Source organism: Xenopus laevis, chromosome 3S, assembly GCF_017654675.1.
Source record: "Xenopus laevis strain J_2021 chromosome 3S, Xenopus_laevis_v10.1, whole genome shotgun sequence".
Lineage (NCBI taxonomy): Eukaryota > Metazoa > Chordata > Amphibia > Anura > Pipidae > Xenopus > Xenopus laevis.
The window spans coordinates 58,719,226-58,736,935 of record NC_054376.1 but is presented as its reverse complement, the minus strand read 5'-3'; the positions used below and the strand labels follow the sequence as shown (position 1 = coordinate 58,736,935).

Sequence of the window (17,710 nt, the reverse complement as noted above, 5' to 3'; positions counted from 1 at the left end):
ACACTGCCACCTACCTGTGCATGGGAAAAGCATCAACTCAACTTTAAAGGGGCATTATACCTACTTTTCCACATGAGTATGATGAATACATCTTGTGCTGAACATACATTTTGCCTATTTATTTTTTATTTGTAAAACAAACATATAGCATCTTGAGCTACACAGAGAAACTGAGGCTACTCCACGTTTGGTTCCTGCAAGGTATATCATTTGATTTCTGGCATATAACCCATCCCTTTCCCAGCTGTTGCAAAACATTATGCAAAAAATATTTTCATCACAAACCCCTTTGAGTTTGTTTATTACAAATAAAAGAAGGGATGCCAGTTTCTTGAATGGGACAAAAAATAATTTGTGCGTCATTTGTTCAGAAACCCCCCCCCAAACCTGTAGTACAATGATGTATGAGTTAATAGGGAGTTTATGTGGACAAATTGGATAAACATATGCCCAATAATTATGCAAACCGTAGGACTTCAAGAAGATACTATACAATAGCCTTCCATGGGGCAGCAGCAATATGCAGTCTCCAAAAACCAAAAAAGTGTGACTGACTACACACTAATATTCTTGCTGTTAAGGACCTTCAAACAGAGTTTATCAGGCCTAGTTACTTCATGTTATGCCACTTCTGTAAAGTCACCAAAATCTCTTCCTTCATTCTCAGTGGTAAGATGATGCTTTCCAAGATTGTTGTAAATTGTATACTGAAATCATAATTTCAGTATACAATTTGTGTAAAGAAATTATGATTTCAGTATACAATTTACAACAATCTTGGAAAGCATCATCTTACCACTGAGAATGAAGGAAGAGATTTTGGTGACTTTACAGAAGTGGCATAACATGAAGTAACTAGGTCTCGCTACAAATATTGGTTATCAATGTTCCTCTGAACCACTTATATCTTCTGGGCCCCCCAGCAGTTGGACAGTCCAGGGCCTCTATAGTTGCCCTTGTGCCTGATGGGGAAATGTAAACTTTGTCTAACAAATTTGCATGGCAACACTAAAGCTGTCATCGATTTGCAGAGAGTGGGCTGAAAGGACTGATAATGCATGATAAGTGATACGCACTATGGGTCCCATTGGGTACCAAAATCCTCATTATAATCACATTATTGGAAAATACTATTGGGCATCACTGCTGCATAAAAATGTGCTACATACTGTATAGTTTGCATAAATATCCACCTATCCTTCCATCCCCATCATATACTGTATGTTCATCATAGTTCCAGTGAAATACTTATAGAGGAAGCAGACTATTGGGGCCTGGGGGAACAGGAGGAAAGGTAAACGGCAATTTAATGTGCACACAAAATCACAGGTGACAACAATTTCATGGAGGGACCCACAATTTTGTGGTACAATAAATCCAGGAATGTTCTCAGCAGTATTCTTATTTCTCCAAAAAGGAAAAAGTGTGAGATTCTCAGTGAGTGCTATAAACAGCTTTAAATGGGCAGTATCCCAACATTGGTTCAATAATTAGTGCTTTAAATAAACCTTTTGCTTCCTATTTTAATTAGAATTGGTGTTTTCCACCACTTGTGATATTACACATACGAGTTAAAGATACATCACTGAAAAACAACCGTTTCATTTGAGCTTTAAACAGCACGAGGAAATGGAGAATAATGCAATAAACAGAACACAAAGTTGCCCACATAGTATTAGCCCTAAATCTGAATTTGTGAAAGCTACCACTATAAAGTATTTTAAATAGAGTGAATTAGTAAGTATCATGTTATCTAGCAAATTGTATTGAAAACTAGTGCCTGCTTCTAAAGTATATAACCTTTTTGTAGGGAAACGCATAGATGTGAACCCTACACAGATACCTTGCAATTACCCTCATCTTTGTAGTAAGCAATTTTGACCATAACCTGATCCCATACTGCCTGCATCTGTCACTCCCTTCAATCTGTAACTGATAGAGATGCCACTCTATCAGCCAGAGGCTGGAGCTGCTAGTCAGGCACAGATTATACAAATAGACACAGACACACACTGTACCTTCTGTAGTCTGAGCTAAAGATGCCCCCACTGGCTGAGTCCTGCCCATATTCCGGTTCCCCAAGGCTCCCTCCCTTCTCATCACTGTACCCCGGGCTGGCAGACATGGCTCTCTGGCCCAGCACTGTGCATGCGGACAGCGACTGGGAGGCAGAGGAACAGTGGATGGTGACATCAGGGAAGGAGGAGGTTTGAGATGCTTGAGCTCAACCCCCATTTGGGTGTTTAACCCCTGCAGTGCCATGCTAGACATATCACTTTTTGTGTGAATGGTTTGGCAGGCTACTTTGGTAAGCAATTTTGGACTGGGCCATCCCCATGGTGAGCCCTGGTCTGGGTGGGGTGGGCCCTTCCCTCCCCCATTCTGGAGCACAGAACATTAAGTATTTACTACCTTTTTCAGGTTCTATTTGTGTTTATTTATTACCAGTAGTATTCCTCAGCTTTTTTTCCAATATAAACAAGTGTGAGATTCTAAGTACTATAGGCTCTGTGGATTTAGTACTTAGGTTTTGAAAAAAAAGTACCTAGGGGGAAGTCTAATCATAAAAGAAAACCATGTAAAACAGGAAAAGAGTTAATTTAGGAGTTTGTGGTGGGTCAGGAAAAAGGCAGATTCCACACATAAGTCGGAGAATGCAAGTAGGCTACTAATTAACCAAAACTGGCAAGAAGGGTGCATCAGAAAGACTTGAACAATGCCAATTGCAGAGCAAGAGCATTAGGGGCTAATTCACTAACCTACGGAAATTTGCTCACATCGGCACACTTTGCCAGGCGAAAATTCGCCAGGACAATGTTAATTCACTAAAATGCGAAGCTGCTTCCAGGTAGCCGAACGATGGTGAAGTTTTGCTAGTGTTAATTCGGCAAGTGAAGTTGCGCTAGCGCTGGCTAATTTGCATACGGCGATAAGTTAAATTTCAATGGACTTATATGTTGCAGCAAATACATTACATTACACAAGCCCAGAGAACCTTAATAAAGAAAATAGAGTTGTTATAATACCCTACACATGATCCCAGTGTATATTTTATGTGCCATACGTAAGGAAATGTAGGGGGGATGCCGGGTACCAGGGCCGGAACTAGGGGTAGGCAGAGTAGGCACGTGCCTAGGGTGCAAAGCCGGGGGGGCGCCAGGCATGCACCTCCTCTGTCGCCTACCCCCAGTCCGGTGCCCGACTCTTTGTAGTTTTTACGGCTTCTTGTGCTCCTGCGCATGCGCGCGAATGTATGTAATGTGTAATGTAATTCGCGCATGCGCAGAAGCGCAAAAGAAGTAAAAACTACTGCTTTTCTTGCGCGTGAGCGCCACCTTGCGCATGCGCACTTGGGCTAAGCCGGCGCCGCGTCCGCTGGCTTGCCTTAGGCGCCTGTGCGGCGCGGCCTGGCCCTGCTGGGTACCCTAAAAAAAATGTACGTTCTTTTGCAGCCTATCACCCTGAAAAACTGAAAAGTTGGCAGCGTTTTTTGGGACTTAGAAAAATGTTCACATTTTTTTTTAAGAAACTCCTATCTACTCTATTGCACTTCGCCTGGTCTGAGGTGGCGAAGGCAAGTCTGGCGCAAGAGGCAACGTACATTAAAATCTGCATGTTAGTGAATTTGCGTAGTTACATCCCATTCGCCAGAGCTAAAATTCGCCTGGCATTAAAGTGGGAAGTAGCGCTACAGTCTATCTCCTTCACTAGTGAATTTATGCCAGCGCCCATTAGTAAATTGGCAAAGTCCTTTAGTAAATTTGATATACACCAATCTAAAATAACCATTTTGTTTGGGTTGTGAATAGTGCAGGAATGGGTAGGTGTGGTCTGTTTAGTGCACTCTGTCAGTCTGTCTGTGCTCTCCTCTGCAGTCTGTCTTTGTGTTTCACTGGATTGCTCTGTGTTCTTCTCACACAGTTCGTTCTAGGCAATGCAACATAATGCACACGACCGCTCACCTAGCATTAGTCCTGAATCTGTATCTGTGGAAGCTGCCACACTAGTTGCTCTCGTATGTCTATATAAAATATTTCATATAGCCCTGAGTGAGACTGAGACCTCCAGTCTAGAAAGCAAAGCAGTGCCAGTGTGAACCTCTCAAACATGATGAATCTATTCAGGTTCAGCAAGAAAAGAAATTGTTGCTATGGATTGGTGGACCCTTGGAAGTGTGTTCTCTGGCGGGCCCATGAAGTCCCAGTCCTACAATCCACAAGTCTTTGCTTTGATGTCATTCTCACTGTCATGTGAGCGCAAACTGACGCATCTGCTGCTCTGTTCCCTGCAATCTGTGTGAGATGCAATTGGGCTCTTTCATCTTCTGCCCCTGCCCCTCCCTTCTTTGCTCCACATACAGAATGGAACCACCCCCTTCCCAGCAGCATCAGAACCGCAGCACAGAAGTCCATTGTCTCTCAGAGAGGACTGACTGCAGCAAATTAACAAATAGTTACTGCAAGCGCAAGCAGCGACTATCTGTGTAGGCTGCAAGTCAGGGGCAGCAGATTATACAAATACACACAGACTCGCACTGTACCTTTTGTAGTCGGAGCTAAAGATGCCCCCGCTGGCCGGGTCCTGCCCATACTCCGGCTCCCCCAGGCTCCCTCCCTTCTCATCACTGTATCCGGGACTGGCAGACATGACTCTCCGGTTCAGCACTGTGCGGGCGGACAGCGACTGGGAGACGGAGGAACGAGGGATGATGACGTCACAGAGCGGATGGAGGGGGCGGGTTGGAAATGTTTCAGTTTGGTTCATCCCTATCCAATGGGATTAGCCCTTGCACTGCTAGTCCGATGGCTTGAGCTGTTCTGGTGACTCTTGGCAGTGTGAAAGCAATGCCAGTGTGAGCTCCATTCCTAATGGCTTTACTGGGTTGCTAGGGAGCTGTTTGGCCCTCTGTGCACTTGCAATGGCAGGATCCATTTTAAATCCCAGTCTGGACCTGTGTATTACAAACAGGCTTTTGCAGCTTCACAAATGACGGGCTAGTGTTTGTGAAAGTTCTCATTCATCCAGGTCATGGCATATCTATAGAAATAAGTCAAATCAACTGCACACAGCCAGTCCAGTTGATTTGACTTACGGTATTTCTATAGATACACGGGCTAGTGGTCACAGGAACACCGGCCACCAGGAGTGGAACTACAGAGAAAGCAGACTCTGTAATTGGAACAGAGTCCAGGAGGGCAGCGAACCCAGTGAGACCATAATTGAAGGGCAAGTCAACCCCAAAATAAAAATCTGTCTAATAAAAGAAAATGTGATTCTATGCAACTCTGCAATATACATTTATTCATGCTATTTAATCAGCATTTGCTGTTTTTTTTTTTTTTAATAAAGTTTTTATTTATTGGTTGCAACTTCAACATACACTTCAAAGTGTACATTGATTATTCACATGAATTGAGCGACCCTTCACCTAACTGAGAGCCAACTCCACTACTGAAGAGCAAACCCTTTTTGTTTAAACAATGTCACAAAAGTCTGAGTTCCCCAGCAAAGCCAGGTCTTTTATTCAACTGCCTTATCAACAGTCTGAACCACCAGGACAGAGAATAGGCAGGTACAAACAAAAACTACTTTTAATAGCAATACATATGCCAATAACTTTAAAATCATATAAAATTTCTAATGAATGTATATTGCAAAGTTGCTTAGAATTATGAAGATTTTGTTTGGGCTGACTTGCCCTTTAATGACCAGTTTCAAAAGATCTTGGTAGAATTGTTCAACTTACTAATATTCAGGGGCCCTAAATTGATTTTTCTGTGGGCACTGTAACATCTGGTAATGCCAAATAAGCAAACCCATAGCATTTGAGATCTATTGCCACCCCATCTGGGTTCAGGCACATGATCTATGCCTATGTATTTAAAAGTGGGCAATCTATGGCCTTTCTCAAAAAAGTGCTTGGCCACTGGTTTCACTAATTTACTATCCCTGACAGCCGTACTGATGGCAGATCTATGCCCATCCATCCGGATTCTTAAAGTCAAATGTGTCTTTCCAATGTATGCCAAAACACACGGAAAAGTGATCATATAAATGACATGTGTGGTGGTGCATGTTATGCAATGTTTAATTTTTTTGTCCTGTCTGGGGATGGTAAAGTCCCCAGTGGTTCTTAGTGGTTTACTAAAAATCACTGACACTCCTACAGCCCGCGACCCCCCCTTATGTGGCCCTCCATATCAAAGTTTGCCTGCTGTCTGCTTACCATTTGTAAGATTTAAAAGTTATTACTACAGATATTAACTGGCCCCTGCATAGTTTAAACCTCAAATTCAGACTGTAATCCCCTGTATTGTTCAGAGGTGTAACCCCCCTGTATTGTTCACACTTGTGACACCTTTATTGTTCACATCCAAAAACCCTGTACTGTTCACACCTGAGACCCAGACTGAAACTGCCCACATTGTTCACCTATTCACACCTTATTCAAAATGCTAATGGGGCACCAGCACTGTGTCACTGTATGTAGTAAATATTAGAATGATAGTTTTCCCTGTCTCCTGCTCTGTTCTGCCTTCCCTCCCTGTGTGTGTGTCATACTTTGCCTGCTCTTTGCACCGTGTTTGCCATACTCTGCCTGACCTATCATCCCTATGGAACATAAGCCTGGTATTTGTTCTGGGGGTTTGTTAGCATTTGAAAATTATTGTTAGGGGTCCCTAAGGTGTTTAATCATATGCTGCGTTACTGTATTTTACAAAGGGGAGGAGGCATATGGATTTAAAGGACAAGGAAAGGTAAACAATAACTTTTTTACTTTCTTTAATGAAAAAGAAACCTATCTCCAATATACTTTAATTAAAAAATGTGTACCTTTTTTATAAGAAACTTGACTGTATGCAGTGAAATTCCCCCTGCATTTACTGCTGTGGATAGGAATTGTCAGACGGTCCCTAACTACTGTGCAGAGAAACAATCATACTTATGAACAGCAGGGGGAGCCCCCGCTTACTTCCCAGCCATACAGAACTCAAGAAGCTTTGTTTTTTTCCCTGTAGAGCAGTTGGCGACTGTGTAGAGATTTGTATTGGATTTTATTTTTGCCTTTACATCCCCTTTACTGTTTCCAACTCCAGCTGCAGGGACAAAGATCATTGAGCCAGATTTAAAACAGATAAACTGGGATTCAATTTGGAGGATACTTTGCTGCAGCCACTGGTTATGGAGAGTTGGAGAAAGTTTGTATTAAAGGACATGTAAACCTTATAAATACTTACCATGTTTTTAGGTTGGGCACATATTCCCCACACAAAATGCATCATTGTCTCTGTATTGGGTCAGGTAGTATCTGTATCCCCTCCATTAGTCTGCACTGTAGTGTTTTCCTGAATGTAAGATGTGCTTCAACCAGGCAGCTACATCATCATTTATATTTGCATATCCAACCACGTCTGATGACCTTGCTCAGAAGTTTTTTTGGTAATGTAACTTTATTAGCAAGTATGTGTAATCCTACTCACTCCTACATGTAATCCCACTCACTCATGCATAATCCCACTCACTCATATGCATAATCCCACTCATACTCATAAATATGCATAATCATATGCATAATCCCACTCATACTCATAATGCCACACACTCATATGCATAATCCCACTCATACCTGTAATCCCACTCACTCATACATGTAATCCCACTCACACAAATGTATGAGTGGGATTATGCACGTGAGTGAGTGGGATTATGTATGAGTGAGCTGGATTACATGCATGAGTGGTATTATGCATATGAGTGAGCAGGATTATGCAATATGAGTGAGCAGGATTATGAATGAATGAGCAGGATTATGCATGAGTGAGTGGGATTATGCATGAGTGAGTGGAATTATGACGGATTATACATGAGTGAATGGGATTATGCATGAGTGAGTTGTATTATGCATAAGTGAGCGGGATTCTGTACAAGTGATCAGGATTATGCACGAGTGAGCGGGATTATGCATGAGTGAGCAGGATTATGCATGAGTGAGTGGGATCATACATCCTTACTGTTAACCTTTTAACAACCAGAGTGGCAGTTATTTTAAGATTTCAAAGAGGCAGGTTCACTGATTAAATTTTTATGGGGGGGTTTACATGTCCTTAAACAATACAAAAACTATAAAATAATTAGATAACATGACAATGTCTTGCTGTATTGGCTTCTGGTAGATATTATTTGACTTGTGTTGTTTTGATAATTTATGATGATCCCTAAGCAGCCCAGACCACACTGAGCATGTGCACAGTCTTGTCTTGCAGAGATGTTTAACAAAGTTACAAGATGACAGCCCCCTGTGGCCAACTTTGAAAGCATAAATCATTTGTTTTTTTATAAGGCTTGTGGTGCAGTAAGTTCATGCTTATGTTTAGTATACAAAATACAGCATTTCTAGCCTTATTCTATTTTAGACTTTCCTTGTCCTTTAAGGGTATGTCTTAATATGAGTGGCATCCCTGCCGGTGCTGGGCCAAGGTAGTTTGGATATTACCCATGAACAAACGGCTGTGTCTGTAAGTAGAAAAATATGGCAGGCAGTATACTGAAATAGCTATAATATTTGCCCTTATTATTAATATTGATCATCACTAGTGCGTTTCTGGGACAAAGTTTTATCTCTGCCTCTGCCTCATTACTGCATAAATTGATTTCTAGTGAATTACTGCGTTTTTACATGGCACCTTAAAAATGATTCATACAGCAATTTTATGACAATTTACACCTTAGAGAGTAATGCACATGTTGAAATTGTACTGCATGAATGCGAAATCCTGCTCTGTACACGTATAGAGATGATCCACACACACTCGAGTTAATGCAGTCAGGGAGTATCCCCTTTTATTTAGCCACCAAACATTCAATGTTTCGGGGGGTGGGGACACCCTCCCTTCATCAGGATCAAGGGAGGGTGTTCCCCCCTGAAACGTTGAATGTTTGGTGCATTAACTCGAGTGTGTGCTGATCCATTCCTATATGTGTACGTTGCTATGGGACCCGGCTGGGTCAACAGAAGAACGCATCACCATTGCAGGACTGGTGAACTACAGGTGTGCGGTAGGAAAAATGACATTAAATACTGCTCTGTGCCAGGCCGCAGAAAGAATGTAACGTACAATTCAGTGTTTGCTGCACCTTTCATTCTCATGTACTGCACAGTGTCAGACTGGGATGCCAGGGGCCCACCAGAAAACCTCAGACCATGGGCCCACTTTCCATACTATTATTCCTCCTCTCCTCACTCAACTTCTTTATTCTCCTAGTCTTTTAAATCTACTATACTATGTACTTCCAATATTGTCTCTCTTTTTCCCCATAAAGAAATAGGGAATGACCATGAAACTGGCCAAATGGTTGGAAGAAAAAGGGCCCACTGACACCTGGGCCCACCGGGAGTTTTCCTGGTATCCCTGTGGGCCAGTCCAACACTGGGACTGCACATTACCTAACACATCTTTGCCCACAGTTTGATGTAAAGTGAGTGAAATTGAATAGTCAGTTATAAATACACTTACATAAGAAAAATTGTCAAAAGTTTAAAAAAAATGATTGGTGTGAAAACAAGTTATGACATTATTGCACACCACAGGCAAAATAGATGAAAAGAGATACTCAACCATTACAGGGAGGTCCATGAGGAGAGTGGTGGTGCTGATCCAGTAGAAAGGGGTGATAGGGATGTGATGCTTTGCGATCCATTATAGGGTACTCTGTTAGAGTAACTGTACCAGTACTATTATAGGACTATTGGAGACAGGGTGTTGTATGTGTGCTCGCACGTCACATTGAACTCCTGGGAGAATGATGCTTTGCAGATCTGATCAGTGTGGGAGAGAAGTGACACTAACCTGGGAGAGCCAATGCTAAAGATAAATCATTGGGCTGCTAGAGAGTAGTTTGTGCTGATCTGTGCAAATACATTAGTGGTCACTAGAGTTAGAGTAGGATCTGTGCTGACAAAATATAAGAGAGAATAGAGGAAAATCTGTGCTGATCAATTATAGAGAAAGCAGGGGCAGAAGATGTGCTGATTAATTACAGGGGCTTCCGGGCTTGAATATGTGCTGATCAGCTAAAGGGGGTGCAGAGAGAGCATCTGGGCTGATCAACTATGTGGGTGCTGCATAAAGGTAAGTAATGTCCACTATGGTTTCTGTGGCCCTATTTGTGCAGGTCACATGTGCAATATGCCAAATGCAGAAGGTACCAATTGGCATGTACATAAAATATCCTGTTACACCCCTCTAGTAAAAGATGATGGAAGAGCCAGAGAAACCTGGCAAGGAAGTGGCTCTGAGTTTAGTGGTGTGAGGTTTCTGGCCAAGGGAAGCAAGAGCAGACGAGCAAAACAGAATGGAGAAGAGAAGATTCAAAGTTCCCCTTCCAGCTCCAATCTATCCAGTTTGCACAGGGCTAAGCAGTGCTTTAACATATTGCAAAACAGAGCAGACTTTTGGTGCAAGCAGCTGTATTTTCCACAGGAGCACTCCATGATCCTATGCTTGAGAGATTTGTAAAAGAGTCACCCCATGGAACCTTGCGGTAACTATACTGGGGGTGCAAGTCAATAACCATCATACTACGGTTTTGCTGGTCTGAGTATATAATAACCATTTACTGGTAAGTACAGAAATACAAAGAAAGCCAATACCTGGTAATGAAGCAAACAGGGTGATCCCAAATTTATTCCATGGTGCTAGAAATACTTAAAAGATCAAACGTTTCAGGACCGCATGGCCCTTCCTCAGTGATATTGAACCAAAGAGACTGTGCAGATTTATAGGCTAATTCCTCAAGAATGAAGTATTACTACTGTCCATTTTTCAATTAAAGTCAATATTTTTCTTTTTCACTTAACATATTAAATCAAACAAATATACATTTAGCAAAAACTTTTTCGCAAAAATAATTTTCTTTTTTTTGTTCATTTTGTGTTTAACATGATCACATAATCAACGTGTACCACAACCAATAGATCACATATGTACATCAATACAAACAGTAATATGTTCTGCAGAACTACTCATAGTTACTCACGGACTAGGATACGGATAGGAGAGAGAGGTCTCTATATCGCTTGTACATTGAAGGGCTCTATCTTTCTCTATGGCTGTAAAAAAAAAAAACAGCCGTACAAAGCATTTGTTTTTAGATGGGGTCAGTGTCCCCCATTTGAAAGCTGAAAAGAAACAGAAGAAGGCAAATAAAAAAAATCTATAAAAAAATAAACAAAGACCAATTGAAAAGTTGCTTTGAATTGTCCATTATGTAACATGCTAAACGTTAACTTAAAGGTGAACCACCCCTTTAAGTGAAAAAGAAAAACCATTGACATTAATTGAAAAATGGACTGGTAATTATTCATTCTTGATGACTTTTTTTAACATTGGTCACCACTAGGAGTCACTGTTTTAAGACTATAATTCTGCACAGTCTCTTTGGCTCAATATCACAGACTAAGGGCCATGTGGTCCCGAAACTTTTGATCTTTTGTATAGTGTCTATAGCACCATGGAATAAATTTGGGATCACCCTGTTTGCTGCATAACCAGGTATTGGCTTTCTTTGGGTTTCTGGTTTTTCCAACTTGTCTCATTATAAATAACGGGGGAAGAAAGCCTCCACGGTTACAGTATAGTCCGGTATAGTCTAGGATTAACACCTGTAGAGTTCCATGGGAAGTCATTGGATTTCCTTCTAACACCAGCAGGTAGGGTGATGGCAGAGTGGAAGTCTTAAATATATGACAAAATATCCCACCTGCCATCATCCTTTCTCTAAGGGCACATAAGGATGTTGAGCCACATTTTTCCTCCTGCAATTTTTTACGTAGGAGGAGGAAAAATAATTCGCTCATTCATTCAATTTCAGCCAATGTACGGCTATAGTAAATAGATTTTGGGCCACAAAATGCATACTTTTGGGGTTTTCAAGACAAAATCTGATCAGTTTGCTGCACACATGTTGATGCTATGCCGGTCAGTGAAGGTACATGAAAGAGCGGAAGAAAAACAGGAAATTTTTTATTACTTACCGTAATTTCTGTTTCCTGGTCACTTTCCATGGCAGCATTCACCAATGGGTTAAATCCACTCACCAGGCCAATGGACAGGATCCTCCCCAAGCAATTAAAAGCGCCCGCCCCCTTATACTCACTGTCTTAGTTGAACAGCTCACACAAAACAAGGGGTGGGTAGTTTTTGGTGAATGCTGCCATGGAAAGTGACCAGGAAACAGAAATTACGGTAAGTAATAAAAAATTTCCTGTTTTCCTAGTCACCCATGGCAGCCATTCACCAATGGGAACTACCAAAGCTACAGGGAGGGACTTGACACTTGACACATAATGCAGTAACATAACACACTTTATTTTGAAATATTCGCAACAGACTGCAAAATCTTTCTCCCAAATTTTGTTTCCTGGGAGGAAAGAACATCCAATCTATAATGCTTAATAAATGTATTGATGGAGGACCATCTCGCCGCCCTGCAAATCGCTTCTCTCGATGCCTTGGCCTCCATCGCCCAGGAACTTGCTAGAGCTCGGGTGGAATGGGCTTTCAATCCCCGGGGAACCTTCCTGCCAGCTGCATTGTACGTCTTCGCAATTGCTGCTACTATCCAAGAACTCAACGTCTTCTTAGATGGAGTTTTCCCCTTTCTGAAACCGCCAGGAATCACAAACAAATGATCCGACTTTCTCCATGATTTTGTTCTATCCAGGTATATTGTGAGGGCTCTGACCAAATCCAGTTTATGCCATTGTCTCTCCTTTTCTGACTTTGGCGAAGGACAAAATGAAGGAAGTGTAACTTCTAAATCCATATGGAAGTCAGATATCACTTTTGGAAGAAATTTGAAAGTAGGTCTCAAAACCACTTTGTCTTCATAAATTACAGTGAATGGCTCCAGAGCTGATAATGCTGCCAGCTCGCCCACTCTGCATGCTGACGTCACGGCAACTAGAAAAACAACCTTAAGTGTAAGATTCCATATGGAAACGTCCTCTAAAGGCTCAAAAGGTGGCTTCGTCAAACTGTCTAGGACAAACGGAAGATCCCAGGGAGGCGAAAAGCTTCGGATCCGTGGTTTTACCCTCTTAAAGGCATTGAAGAATCTCAGGACCAACGGATCTACCGCCCAAGTTTTTCCTTGAGAGTGCTGAAATAGCCGACACCTGCACTTTGAGGGTACTTAAATGAAGGCCTCTCTCATATCCAGCGAACAAAAAATCGACCACCATAGATGCTGAAGGACAACCTGGGTCTCGCCCTTCTGCCAGCATAGATCTCACAAACGTCTCCCAGATCTTATAGTATTGTGTAGATGTAGATCTTTTCCTTGCATTCAACAGAAAATCTACTAACTTCTCTTTGTACACTAGTTTTCTCAGTCTCCTCCTCTCAACCTCCAGGCCGTCAAGCAAAGGTGATCTTCCTTGTGAAACTGAACTAGTCTCTGGGACAACCAACCTGGGAACCTCGGAATCTGCTTGGGCTGTCCTAAGGACAGTCTGTGTAGAAGAGGAAACCAAGGTCTTCTTGGCCAGTATGGTGCTATTACTATAGCATTGGCCTTTTCTCGCTCTATTTTCTTTAGGACCTTCCAGACCAGGGGAATTGGAGGGAACACAAAGATTAGTTCTCTTGACCAGTCCTGCCTTAGACCATCTACGGCTTCTGCCTCTGTGCATGGGAATCTGGAAAAAAACCTTCTGCACTTCCTGTTGTGAATGGTAGCCATGGCATCTATCTCCGGTACTCCCCAAGTATCTACCAGATCTTGAAAGATATCGTCGTGAAGACTCCACTCTCCCGGATCCACTCGACTTCGACTTAGAAAATCTGCTTTTTGGTTTTCTATTCCTGGAAGATGTACTGCAGTGATATTTTCTAGGCAAGACTCTGCCCACTGAAAAATTGGTTTTACTTCCTCCGACAAGACCAGGCTTCTTGTACCTCCTTGCTTCTGCACATAGGCCACTGCTGTGGTATTGTCGGAAAACACCTTTACACTTCTTCCTTTCAGATGGTCTGCCAAGGCTAAAAGCGCCTCTTTTATTGCCTTTAACTCTATGACATTTGAGGAGACGTGACTTAACTCCCAAGAACCTTGAACGCATACATCTCCTATGTAGGCTCCCCAGCCGACTCCTGATGCATCTGTTGTAACTGTTATCCAGTCTGGCTCCTCTAGTGGGGTACCTCTTCCCAAATTCTCTGGAACACACCACCAATTTAGGACGTTTTTTAATTCTTGAGACAGAGTCAATTTTTCTCGTAGGTTTTCTTGAGGATTTTTTACTTTCCTGAGCACAAAATTTTGTAATGGTCTTGAATGCCACCTTGACCATTTTACGATCTGGATCGTTGAGGACATCAATCCCATGATCTTCAAACACTGGCGCACTGAGACTACTTCCTGACTTCTGAAGTCTTCTATCGCCTGAATAATCTTCCTTTGTTTTAGAAGAGGAAGACTTACCAAATTCCTTTGTGTCTGGAAAAGAGCCCCTAAAAAGACGAGAGACTTTGATGGAACTAGACTGCTCTTTTCTAAATTCACTATCCAGCCGTGTAGCTCTAGCGATTCCAACACCCTCGTTGTTTGAATCTCTGCCTCTCTCTTTGTTCTTGCCGTTACCAGAATATCGTCTAAGTAATGAAAGACTGAAATTCCTTCCTTCCTTAATTCGGCTATTAATGTCACCAAAATCTTTGTGAACACTCTTGGGGATTGCGACAGGCCAAATGGGAGACATTTGAATTGCACATGTACCCCTCCCACTTCGAACCTCAGAAACTTTCTGTGGTCCTGACAAATTGGCACATGAAAATACGCATCCTTCAAGTCGATGTTGGTGAGCCAATCCCCAACCGAGATCGCCTGTATCACTGATGCTAGGGACTCCATCTTGAATTTCTTTTTTTGTAGAAATTTGTTTAGCCTCCTCATGTCTAATACTGGCCTCATAGCGCCTGAAGCCTTCTTTACTAGGAATAATCTTGAATAAAACCCCCTTCTTTGTTCGAAAGGAGGAACGACTTCTATTGCCTCGGAAGCAAATAGCTGATCCATGTACTCCTGGAACAGACCTTGCGCTTCTTCTGACTCCTGCAAAGATGAAGTTACAAAATAATCTTCTTTGGGAATTTTTGAAAACTCTAAACAAAAACCTCTTTCTATTGTATCGCATACCCAGCGATCCTGAATGTTTCTGGCCCAGACATGAGCGAATAGCGCCAATCTGCCTCCTACTTTCGTCTGAGCCAAGACACCCTCATTGCTGCTGAGCCGTTGAGCCTGAGGTGGAGAAACCTCTCGATCTCCTGAAATTGCCTCTTGAGCTTTGACGGCCGATCTCCAGGACGACTGTCTGTTAAATTCTTTCCCTGGCTTATATTGTTTGGATGTTCTAAATGATCTCTCCTTCTCTCTGTGAAAAGATGTATCAAACCTCATCCTTTTGTTTCTTCCTTCCTGAGGAAGGAACACACTTTTTCCTCCAGATACTTTCTTGATGATTGTATCCAATCTCTCTCCAAACAACATTTCTCCCTCAAATGGTAGTTGGCATAAGTTGGATTTCGAGGCTGCATCTGCTGCCCAAGGTTTAAGCCACAACGCTCTCCTTGCTGCCACCGACAGTGCCATAGATCTTGCCATAAAGTGGACTAGATCAATAGAAGCTTCTGACATAAAATCAACCGCCAACTTACAGTCAGCCAGCATTTCCAACACTTTAGGTCTTTTTACATTAGACGAGATTGCTTCTTCTACCTCAGCTAGCCACACTTTTAAGGCTCGCGAAACTGAAGTGAGCACCACTGCCGGTCTACAGGCTGCCCCTGCTGCTCCAAAAGATTTTTTAAGATTAAATTCAATCTTTTTCTCCATCGGTTCTCTGAAAGCTGCCGCATCATCCACCGGTAAGGTGGTCTTTCTTGCCAGTCTCACAACCGCTGCATCCACCTTAGGGGATGAATCCCAAAATTTCGAATCCTCTTCTGCAAATGGATATTTCTTAAGAAATTTTCCTACAGTCTGAGGTCTTTTTTCTGTTTTTTTCCATTCTGCCATAATAATATCTTTAATTGAGGCGTGAACTGGAAAGCATACCGACCTCTTCTTCAGAGACGGGAACAACTTATCAGCTGAAGATAATCTGGCAGGTTCCATGGGGAAGGTCAGCGTCTGCCTAACTGCTTTTATCAGAGGCTCGATCACTGCCAGATCAAAATTGGAGTCCTCCTCCATGTCAATCTCCCCTTCTTCCGAACCTAAAGGAGAATCTAATTCTGAATCTTCCGAAAGTTCTCCCTCCGAAACCTCAGAAAGGGAATCTATTTGTCTGGAGTAACCATGTCTTGCCCTCTTTTTAGAAGTTGCTACTTCCTGAAAACCTTGCACCACCGCTTGCTTAATGACCGCAGCCAAAGATTCAGCAAAAGCTTGATTTTCAAGAGAAGCTGACACTCCTGGTTCTCCTGGAGCTTGAACTGACGTAGCCTTTTCTGGCGTTTTGTCTTTCTTCTCAGTGGCAGGAAGGCTGTGTAATTATATAGAAAAAACAAATATTAACCTCCTGCACAATTCTCTCTCTCTCTTAGCACACAGGCATTAGGATACGTCTCACCTTTTCCCTTTGGGGTGAGGTGGTTTGCCCGGCATTCCCGACTCCATAGAGGTGCTGCATAAAAACAAACTTTTAGTCTATCTCCTAGACAAACAAAAATATCCTGGCAGCATAATACTACTGCACATACCTGTATCAGCAGAATAAACAGGCTCCTGCAGGACCCAGTGTCACAAGTAGCAAAGAAACTTTTTAAAGAAGGGCATCCCTGCCTACCTGAACGCACTAAAATACTGTTTGGCGCATCTCAGGCGCGAAAACCCCCACTTCCGGTTCGCCATGCTGCCAGATTCCAAAATGGCGCCTGAGGTACTTCCGCCCATACGGCGCTCCGCATCCAGCCTAGTGTAGGAAACTCTCGCGGTAGTTGTGACGTCACTTCCGGTTTCGGCGCCACACTGCGCCACACCTCCTTCGCCTCCCTAACCCGCATACTACGGGAGGTACGGCTGGACACAGGATGCCTCCACGCAAACGCCTGGTCCCTCCCTTGCTAACCCCAACTCAGGGGGAGCTACTGGGACTTCAGCAACTGTAAGGGGGAACCGAGAGAGAGAGCAGAGAGCCCCCTTACTGCTGGGAATCATCCACCTGCACCATCAGCCCGTGGACAGGAAAAAAAGACAGTGAGTATAAGGGGGCGGGCGCTTTTAATTGCTTGGGGAGGATCCTGTCCATTGGCCTGGTGAGTGGATTTAACCCATTGGTGAATGGCTGCCATGGGTGACTAGGAAAAACATATACTCTTCTTCTCAAGAGTACAAAACAGATTACGAAGAAAAGCAGATCTATCAGCCATGAAGTAGCGTTTTAGGGAAAGGCTGACTGGAAAGTTTAATAATTGATAAACTGGACATGAACTGGGTGCTAGTATCTGTGTAAGAGGTCCATTATCGGGTGTATGGCCACAGTATGGTGATGCTGGTTTGAAATCTTCTCTACGCATGAAAGCCATGAATGATTTCTAGATTTAGGATTTGTAGACTTATTCTAAAAAGGACCAACCACACTAGGGAAAATAAAATACACGAATACACAGACACAGGCAGCATTTTTTATTTCTATTTTCTCATA

General features: G+C 42.7%; 2 protein-coding genes across 7 annotated transcripts in view; both read right to left on the bottom strand.

Moving 5' to 3' along the window:
• LOC108712967 (AP-3 complex subunit beta-2) overlaps positions 1 to 4,756 on the bottom strand; it is a 43,917-nt gene extending 39,161 nt beyond the window's left edge. For 2 of the 5 annotated variants that reach the window (XM_041588343.1, XM_041588345.1), the window contains exon 1: positions 4,541 to 4,756. In XM_041588343.1, the coding sequence (XP_041444277.1) occupies positions 4,541 to 4,647 (107 nt within the window). In that variant the 5' untranslated portion in view covers positions 4,648 to 4,756. Of the gene's footprint in view, positions 1 to 2,018; positions 2,158 to 4,540 lie in introns of those variants that run through there. The other 3 variants (XM_018255544.2, XM_018255545.2, XM_041588346.1) reach the window with 2 other exon arrangements.
• An 8,535-nt stretch (positions 4,757 to 13,291) lies between these two features.
• Positions 13,292 to 17,388, bottom strand: LOC121402168. Of its 2 annotated transcripts, XM_041588342.1 has the most exons (3): positions 16,767 to 17,388; positions 16,637 to 16,690; positions 13,292 to 16,549 (listed from the first exon to the last, which is right to left on the bottom strand). In XM_041588342.1, the coding sequence occupies exons 2-3, from the start codon at positions 16,681 to 16,683 to the stop codon at positions 13,390 to 13,392; spliced, it is 3,207 nt and encodes a 1,068-aa protein (XP_041444276.1). In that variant the 5' UTR covers positions 16,684 to 16,690; positions 16,767 to 17,388; the 3' UTR covers positions 13,292 to 13,389. The 2 variants fall into 2 exon arrangements, with proteins under 2 accessions (XP_041444276.1, XP_041444275.1); XM_041588341.1 differs by having other exon boundaries at positions 16,637 to 17,388.
• Between the last annotated feature and the right edge of the window lie 322 nt (positions 17,389 to 17,710).